The sequence below is a fragment of the Ascidiella aspersa genome, chromosome 7 (genome assembly GCF_963924565.1).
Source record: "Ascidiella aspersa chromosome 7, kaAscAspe10.2, whole genome shotgun sequence".
Taxonomy (NCBI): Eukaryota; Metazoa; Chordata; class Ascidiacea; order Phlebobranchia; family Ascidiidae; genus Ascidiella; species Ascidiella aspersa.
The window spans coordinates 23705696-23716042 of record NC_139453.1 but is presented as its reverse complement, the minus strand read 5'-3'; the positions used below and the strand labels follow the sequence as shown (position 1 = coordinate 23716042).

The following is a 10347-nucleotide window of genomic DNA, read 5'->3' as shown; positions in this document are numbered from 1 at the left end:
GCGTATAATTTCAATTCCAATTAGTTTTAAATGTGCGTCAATAATTTGTTCCTGAAAGGGCGTTTACCAATTCTTGAAGGGGAATGAACCATTTTTCAAAAATTAGCGTTTGTTTGATGATTTGGGATGTCAAATCCCACAACAACCTGATCTTCTTGACAAAAGTATCGCGACAGATGCGATACCAAATGACGGTGTAATATTATGCTTACACCTGACAAAGAGGTGAAATTAAACGTTCAAAGCAATTTTGCCAAATTCATAAAATTAACGTGTGTATTAGCTGAATAAGTTTAGTTGCCTCCAGTGGTTAAACTTAGTTGTATTTACCTTTTAAATTGAATCGCTGCTTTGGGTCGTGATTCATGGCTGAAACAACTATTGGTAATTTTGTAAGGGCACAGATACCACCCTTCTAAATGTACTTGATTCATGATGTTGCCGTTTGCTTTTTTAAGTAAAGTTTTATAAGTACTGATTAAATATTGTTTATTGGTGCTTGGGGCTGTTTAATTTGCATTATACCTATACTTTTATGACCTTTGGGGCTGTGTTTATTTGGAAAAATCTGACATTTAAGAGTATCACAAAATATACTTTGTAAAACATGCTACAGCCATAGTTTTTTGTTTACAAAACACATGTTAGCCTAAAAATCTTGTTATAAAATCTACTATTTAAGCTTTTAGTTCGAGGTAGCCATCTAGAAAGAGACCAAATGCGTAATTTCCTTCTCAACGTGCTTTGTTAACTGTCAAGAGCCACGTATTACAAATTGGACTTAGGCAAAGTTGTACTGTGTAGTGGTGACGATAAGTGTCACATAAAAAGCAGATGTGGCTAGTCGCCCACGGTTATCTAAGCCTGATTTTGTGTTGAAATTGCAGCATTTAAATAACTGTTTGCAAATAATGTCAAACTGTATAATGCAATCAACAACATCAACTATACAAAGGTAGCTTAGAAATTTTAATAAATTGTTGTTGTCTTAATGTTCCATGTCTACAATTTCCAAAAACAAAAAACAGAATAAAGTAAAGATAAAATTATACGACTAAGGTTTACTTAAATTGTAATGGTATTGGTCTTCGATTACCGTATTTTGGTAAATATATTTAATAACCCATAATCATCAGAAACACTATATTACAGGCCATGCTCTTTTAAAACATTTATTTTGCCAATTTAGACTAAATCGGAATAAATTTTCGCCTCTTATTTGTTTTTTTGGTAAAATTTGTTTCAGTTTGCTTTCATTTTAAAATGTGTTTCAATGTGTTTTCGCTGCGTTTAAAGAACCTCTTGAGCCACAGGGTGCGCTAGTAAAAAAAGGTTGGGAAACGCTGTTCTAGAGTCTAGACTTCAGTGCTACGCAACCTTTTGCAACTTGCGTTTTTGTCACATTGTGTCGCCAACAGGGTTTACAATTCTCAGCGGCCAACCTACAAAAATATTGATGATAAATACAGCGGATAATATCCTATGCTGCCCAAGGAAAAGGGTCTCTTTATCCTTTTTTGACGTCTGCTATTCCCTTATTTTGTAATTTTAGGCTTGGGCGCCTTACAGTACTGTTTAAGCTTGCTTTGAAATTATTTCAAATAAAAAAATAGCCCACATTTCAAATTCCCTTATTTCAAATTCCCTTATTTGGACAAATTTCCTCTAACTAATATAAAAGTCGTCCTTAAGCGTGCTGGTCCACGTTTGCCAACCATCGTACCAGCACGCAATACAAAAAGGTTTAGGACCCTCTATTGGAAAACCAGGTATGCTGAAAATTAAATTAATAAAAATAATGCTCCATAATAACAAATCATACATTTTAGGACTATAGTTGTTGAGTAATGTCAATCTTGCATGTTATATTTCAGCTGGATAACGTCGCTACGAAGGCCGTCGTATTTCACTTTGATGGCGTCGATTTTAAAAACTTTCCCCGAAAGAGGTAACATTGAGGTTAATTTGTTCCATTCTTGTGTTTTTTAATTTTAGTTCTAATTTAACTCCCCATTTAAAATGCTACTTTATAAGTCTGAACAAGTTGTTAGTCATGTTGGCGAACTATAACAGTCTTCCAACTGCCAATCAAACGGAATACCAGTATCGTTAAACTTAATTGTGAATTTATTTTAAACAATTCCAGTTGAGGTTTTCAGTTTAACTTTAAATTTTTGTGAATTCAGTAATTTTAATTGTAATCCAATTTGGAGAAAACTTGAAAACTTTTAGTTGTCCAAGTCTGGTAACATGATTGATGCACAGGAAACTACCGCCAAAACAAATGCCCTACGAAGTTCAATATTGGTTCGACGCGCCGCAGTTTCTCGTAACCGAGACAAACCTAACTTTGTCCTACACAAGCTGGTTGAACACTAGGGATGTTAAATACTTTGTACCGGTAACGATACACTTGACAAATGCCATACCAAATGACAACGTTTCTATGCTTCAACATGCAAAATAGATAAAATTGAATCAAGGTTTAAGAAATTCCATAGCAAATTTGACAAATTCCATACCAAATGACAACGTTTCTATGCTTCAACATGCAAAATAGATAAAATTGAATCAAGGTTTAAGAAATTCCATAGCAAATTTGACAAATTCCATACCAAATGACAACGTTTCTATGCTTCAACATGCAAAATAGATAAAATTGAATCAAGGTTTAAGAAATTCCATAGCAAATTTGACAAATTCCATACCAAATGACAACGTTTCTATGCTTCAACATGCAAAATAGATAAAATTGAATCAAGGTTTAAGAAATTCCATTGCAAATTTGACAAATTCCATACCAAATGACATCGTTTCTATGCTTCAACATGCAAAAAAGATAAAATTGAATCAAGGTTTAAAAAAATCCATACCAAATTTGACAAATTCCATACCAAATGATAACGTTTCCATCCCTAAACAGGCAAACTAGATAAAATTGATACAAGGTTTGACAAATTCCATACCAAATTTGACAAAATTCCATACCAAATGACAAAGTTTCTATGCTTAAACATGCAAAATAGATGGAATTTAAACAAGGTAGGCCCTATGTTTCTCAAGGTAGAAAAAATAAGTATGGCTACCTTAAATATAGTTAATTCCTTTCTCATAAGTTATGCGCTTTCAAAGTGTTGTCGCTCAGTGAAAAGGTTGTTTTATTTATGTTTTGTTCGACTTCCGATGAGTTACGTTTTATCCAAAATTAACTATTGAAATTGCCATAAAACTTTATTCGGGGAGTGGCCATTAACTTTTTCTAGATTTTACTGTTTTCGTGCGCTGTTAATGTTTGTCAAAGCAACATTCCACTGTAAAGCGTGTCGGCTTTGAACAAACTCTCCCCTGCGGTTTTATTAATGTTCAACTTGGGCAATATATAGAACGGCTAATCAAAAACCAACAGTAGCCCCTCCTGATAGTTGCAAATTAAATTTTTAGAGAAAAATATTTGCTCACCCAAATTTGTTTGTAACTATAGGATCAATCAAAGGCACAACATTGTTCATTACAGATTTGAATATTCTTAAAAATATAAGGAGTTTATTGTGTCACATATATGGTATCCAATCAATGGTTTCCTATGTATTTTTTCAAGAAGCATGCATGTTAGATTAGATTACATTTACATTTATTTTGGAACCACGGTATGGATCTGAGGAAACTTAAAAATAGGAGGGACTTTCTCGTTATTTCTATTGGCAGAGAACACTAAGTCGGATGCTCCATGGCTGTGATTCAATTCGTGTCGGCAATATAAAGGAATAAACAAAATAAAAATATAAAATAAAAATACGCTACGTCACAGAAAACAGGTGAAACTAGATACATTACCGATAATAATAGAAAACAAGATAGCCTAAAGCATGTTAACCATTAAAGCGTTACACTTACTATATATTTCCCGTTTTTATTTCAGATAAAAGTATAGATTTTAGTTATTCATCATCAATGCGGAACTAATTGCCGAAAATGCTAATTGTCTTATCTAAATTAATTTACTTATCCAACCGGTTGCGTCGAGTTGCCTAGGGTGTTTTTTTATTTACCCTTACCCGGGTTAAGAGTGTAATAACATTACTTTAATGGCTTTAAGGAGACATTCTTTTATGAAAAATTACATTGTGTTCACATTATTGTTCCCAATTTGGTCTTTAAATTTACCTAATATATTTAGAGCAGGCATAAGCAATGATAATATTAAGCAGGCATAAGCAATGATAATATCAATATTAATGACACACGCATGAGAATGAGAAAAGTCCTGAGGGACGAGTACAAATTGGAATCTGATATACATATAATATTAAATGTGATTGATGTTTGCATAATGCTGTGAATAGCATTGTTATGACGTGCTGGTGAAAGTAGTAAAAAGGTAGGCTGTCTTAAAATTTAGTTTATTCAATAAAATAGTCACATGAACACTGGTGATTAATATCTACTGGTTGAGGCAGGAAAACGTGCAACTTTTCAATTTTTTACTGTAGCAAGGCTGTAGCAGTCTGACAGGAGGTTAAAATAAAGTTTTGCAGCAAAGGACTTCCAAGTAAATAATAATAGGGTGTATCTTTATAGAATCGAAAACCATCGGCGGCAGGTTTTAGCCAGTCGATCACTGTAAATAATGTTTTGTCCAAATTTTTAAAACTTTGTATCTGTATGTGAAAAGGCCTGGACTGGCAAACACTGTGCATTCATTGTGGAAGTTTTATTAAAAATGGCGTATGATTGACTCGAGGGCGCCATGTACAGGATGTAATCTTTAAAATATAAATACATCAAATGGCAACCTTTTGAATTTGAGATGAGACAAAAATATTTTTAATGCTTATAAATTTTGTCTTTTTTTCCTAGTTGAAATGTAGTAGGTTTTTCTGACGCACTCTGTATTTAACTCTTAATTTTAGCGTTACGTTTTTATGCCGCATTATCATCATTAACCACAAGAATTCCAAACAACATACAGTAACATTGCTATACATATACTTTTCAATGCCTGGTGGTGAAGAGTGTTACTATAGTCATTACTTATGGGTTCTTTTGTATTTATTGTATAAATCATCGAAAGAACAGGTGCCTATATTGAAAACTGCTTTGGATTGGCAATTTTTATTATCATAGGAAGTAATAAAGTTTATTATAATTACTATGGGCGTTTTCAATTCTTTGATAAGTTTATAAACTTAATTTGTTTAGGAGAACGGACCAGTATTACATTTGGTGGACGGTCGAAGGTCCGATATCGGTCTATCGCTACTGGAATGTTGACTTGACGAAATACGGCCGTGTTTTCAATCTCACCATGTCCTACAGGCAAGGCTATACAATTCGTCACGATATTTTCCTCTTGTTTTAGTTCACTTGTCGGATATCTAAATAGAATGAAATATTCTCCATCATTGGATCGACGTGTTTTTATAACTCGAAGCGTCCATATACCGGAAGCACCTTAAAAACTTTATGTGATGGTTTTAAATTTAACGGTAAAGAAAACCCGGAAAAATGGTTATTAAGCATCGTCGATATATAAATACCCGTTTTGTCTAATCATAACAAAAATCAATGTTTTAGCTTGACAAAGAGACAATTAAGATCAATTTTCGAAGGGGTCAATTTTCATAAAAAAATAAGGGTGATTATAACTTCCGCATTCACTGTTTTATAAACAACAACCGCAGCATAGCATGGACAAACAGAAGTTAAAAGCAACGGGCTTCCACTTTTCCTGAAACTTGTATATTACGCCAATTTGCAGCTATCACATTTGAATTTACCTGCTTTACCGAAACGACTTCCATGCTATTGTTTAGACGGGATGCTGATGTCTACGCCCCTTATGGCACCGCCAGACAAGTCTATTCCGACCACGCGAAGCCTAAGCTACCCTTGACTGAAGCTGAGCTGGATGCATTCGTTAGTCAGAAGATTTACACTGCACTGTGGGTGGCGTCCAATTGTGGAACCACAAAGGGGGCGAAAGAGAGAATGCGTTACGTAGAAGAGCTGCGAAAGAGTGGACTCGATCTTGATCTTGGCGGCAAGTGCTTCAACTTGCTCTACAAAGAATTTGACTGGTCGCGCTACAAGTTCTACCTCGCATTCGAGAACAGCTGGCACTGCGCCGACTACATCACGGAAAAGTTCTGGCAAAACTCGCTCGCTTACGGGGCAGTTCCTGTTGTGATCGGCCCCTCGAAGGAGGACTACTCGGCGGTGGCGCCGCCCAACTCGTTCATCTACGCGTTCGACTTCGCGACGCCCAAACGCCTGGTCGAGTACCTCGAGTACCTGAGTCGCAACGCAACCGCATACAGGGCCTACTTGGAATGGATGACGATGGAGAAAAGCGAAATGCCGAACGCAGGGCGCAAGAGCGGATGGTGCCAGCTTTGCAGGATCTTGCACGGCATCAACGTGGACAACCTTTACGACAGGAAAGACGACAAAAGGCTGGAAGGCGTTCCGCTGTTCGGGCACCCGGAACGACCGCGCGTTGTTTCCTCGCTCAATCGGTATTTTTACCCTAACAGGGAAGCAGTGTGTTTGGCGCCCTGAGGTATTTTTAGATACTAAAAGGCCGCCCTTGGGGTTGCTTGAGGTGGAATTTGTAATCTAACAGATTTGAGACACAAATTACAAAGACCTTATGGTTAAATCAGCAATAAATTACAGCATAAAGGGCATATGATTATGTTTCAATTTCAAATGCTACTAAGCTGAAATGTTACATTTTACAATTTTTTTTCGATCAATCAAATTGCTCCTTTTTGATAGCTTTCATAGTATATTGTATATATGTTTAGTAGATTGTCGTTTTTTTTATGATAATCGAAAGCAGTGGTCGGTAAAGTTTTTTGTTTCGGCCGAAAATACTATTTTCAGATTATTTGAAGTTCCACTACCTCACACCACTACGAAAACAGAAGGATCCAAAAGTTTTGTTCAGGAAGGGAACAAATTTTTAGCGTGACGTCACAAAATTACGTTTTAGTACATTTCATCTTAAAAAACACCTGTTGGAGCGAACCGATAGGTGGCGGCGACCACTGTTTAATGCAATACATTTATTATACTTTAAGCCTAGAGTGCTCTCCAACCTGTGGGTCGCGACCCCCAGTGTCGCCTAAAATTTTTGTGGAGTCGCAATAACTCGTCATATTTCTGCTGTTTCTGAACAATTTATGTATAATTAGTTTTCTTTACAATGACGTCACTCGTATAAACGTGACTGAGTGATAGCGGAGACAAGTTTTCTTTACTGGTACTTGACTTGCCTTCAGGTTAATTAACAAATTACTTGACTTAACCAAGATCCTCCTTCACGCATATGTTGCACTAAGTAGGTCGAATAACACCCGGCGGCTAACAAAAATCCCGGCCTACGTGCAAAAATTTTCGATTCATTTAACAGTTGGAAACGTGATACGATTGGCGATGAATCCAGTTTGCTAATTTTTCGAGAAGCACCTTTCGCAGTGCTGCAGGGTAAAGAATGCGGCATACCTCTGCACGACATTTTCTATCAATTTGTGGGTACTAACTGCATCACGGAACGTCACAACAAAAGTTAAATTATTTTTTTGTGTACACAGCACGGAACGGTAATTGGGGGGCCACGAGCATAGGCGTAGCTAGGGGTTGACAGGGGCCATATCTCCACTCCCCCGAAAATGATAAATATTGTACTTCTAATAATTTATTTGTTGGTAGAATTTATGAGCAGTTACACAACAATCACAGGCTAGCCGCACCTTCAATTGTCGTATACTCTTACGTCACAGACAATCTAGTTATTGTGTTTGCTGTACTTAGTAATGTAACTTTAATATTTTTAGTCATTTTGTTTTTACAATTTGAATGTTTTTTTAGCATTGCACTAAAAGTCAGTTAGTTACTGCTTGAAACGGTTTGAGCTATCATATCTATTTGTAACGAGCCTCGCTGGCGGAATGCGAATAATGGACTTTTAATCGTGGTGTTATTACGAATTCGTTGTTAATAGTTATTTGTTTATGTTATATGTAAAGTCGATTTGTCGCAGTGAGGTATCAGCTTTAGCCTCAACTAATTACCTACTCAGCGCGTCTCGTATTTTTCTGCATCGATAAGTGGTGTTCCAAACCAAATACCCTCACTAGTTCAAGTTAATAATATTTGGGTATTTGCTAAAACCAAAATGTTACCACCATGCCTGTTATTAGGACTGTTCAACTTTTTTGTAACTCATTTTTCAGACACGTTTTTTGACCCGTAGTGTAGGGATGTTTAGTAGAATATTGGATCCTTTTTATTTGTTTATCGCGGAAAGTTACGCCTAAACCTACGTACGTGAGTGGCAAGTTTAGTTAAAGGCCTGTTGCTGTGGCGAAACATAAACTGTGCTGCTTTATATATAGCCATGTAGTGCGGCGTCAGCGTTTTTTCGGGCGGCCAATTATACTTGCCGATAATAATAATTGTCGGTCAAATGCCGTTGGGCGAGACCTAAAGTGTAATGCCAGCTGCAGAGATTTCGCAATTTCCTTGAAGGGCGTTAAGTTGCAAAAGAAACATTCCATAGCAAAACGTACGGTGTACGGTTACTCAAGGTAAATTTATGGCCAATATTCAGCTAGGTTATGCATTTAAAAAATCCATAAATCATTTCGACGAATGTAGTGACATTCGCTTGGCTAAATGGTACAAAACAAAGCCAAATATAAAAGAATACCTTGACAAGACCCAGCTTTGTAATGACTAAGTATAGTTAACTTAAATTAAAATGATTTATTAAATTTTTGATAAACTAAGTACTTTTATTCGTTGATTAATGGCTTTATTTGTAAAAAAACACGTAAATACACTGCTAGGTATTTTTAAGCAGGGGCCACGAGGGTTAAGAGCGTTTCAAAGGGGGCCACGAAGCACAAATGGTTGATAATCACTGGTCTAGACATTCTTAATACATTTAGTCAGGTAGCGGTTTACGCATTTTTCAAAACATGCCATAAAGCTGTTAACAAGCATGTGTAGCTTTTGTTGCTTTCAACATTTTGTTGCCCGTAAGCTGGCTGTATTAAAATATAGGCTTTAATTCAGTAGAAATGCATTAAAAAAATGGACAAATGCAGTAATATTTAAAAAAATATGTATTTGGTGACCAATACTTAAATGTTTCAAATACGCAAAATTAACCAAGGAAGTAATATTGAAAAAAAAGTATCTGATGATCAAACAATTTTTTTAGAAGCTTCAAAGACATTATAATAGGTTTTAACTGCAAAGGATGTTATATATTTAAGGGAAATATGTTTAGCGCAAAATAAGATAATCTATGCGTGCCGCACAAAATGAACAAGAATTGTGTTATTACAATGTTAGAGCAACTGTAAACCAGGCGGGCCTCGGATCTTTTTTGCACTTCAAAACGGTTTAATTACATTTAAGAAGGCAATAAAGTGTTGGGGAAAAGCGCGAAAAAACATGTTTGTTTATCTTAAAAATGGAGTCCACACGTCGCCATACATACTACTAATGAAAGCGCAATAAAATTACTTTGAGCAAACGCGATAATTTCAATAGTTAATCTAGTTCAGTATCATGCAAGTTTTTATTACATTACCGAAAATCAAAAAAATGTTAAAAATCATATGTTCAATATTTTTGAATACATTTTTCGTTTGTCCGAGACGCACTTGGCAACCTTCCACGACGCAACGGTAAAGAACCGCTGATCTAAGACAACAACCTAAACAAGCCAGACACAGAATGATCATTAGCGCGAAGCGCGAAAATTCTTCGCACTTATATAATTAAAACAGTCAAAAAGTATTTGAAATGGACTCGTGTCTTGTGTCAAAGAGGCGGCTGGCCGGAATAATTACATTGGCGGGCCGTAGGTTGCCGAACCCTGATCTGTGCACTTGTAAATGACTGGTTTTAATGATGTGTCATTATGCCGTATTTGCTGTTTTCTGTCGAATAAGTTTCTATATACATTTGTTTACTTTATTTGTAGCCTATAGAAGTTTGTATGACTGCAACTTAACTGGGCGATTTGTCGCATTGGAAAAATATTCCACTGTCAAACATTAAGGCCAACACCAGCTGCAAAATTAGGATAAAAACGTAATATTTTTGCGCCATTTCTTATTCACTGCTTTGACGGCCTGTCACGGATGCCCCACTCAAGTTAAACATTAGTATTTATTATCCAGTATGGCCCTGTGACACTAAGCGCAAACTCTAGCAAAGCGGCTAGCGCGTACGCTAGCTCGCTTCCCAATAAAAACGAATACAGTGCACCATCCAACGCTCAAAACGAGACTCTTGGGGTTCTCTATAGTTTCCATTGCTGAAACTAAG

General features: G+C 36.2%; 1 protein-coding gene across 1 annotated transcript; it reads left to right on the top strand.

Annotated features, from left to right (window-relative positions):
- Positions 1-5988: 5988 nt before the first annotated feature.
- On the top strand, positions 5989-6558 carry LOC146138552 (alpha-(1,3)-fucosyltransferase 4-like). The gene has a single exon (XM_083394600.1). It carries the CDS (start codon positions 5989-5991, stop codon positions 6556-6558), a length of 570 nt encoding a protein of 189 aa, XP_083250726.1.
- The last annotated feature ends 3789 nt before the right edge of the window (positions 6559-10347 follow it).

Bases quoted from the DNA above. Each gene is read 5' to 3' on its own strand.
- LOC146138552 (XM_083394600.1), top strand. From the start codon at position 5,989: ATGCGTTACGTAGAAGAGCTGCGAAAGAGTGGACTCGATCTTGATCTT.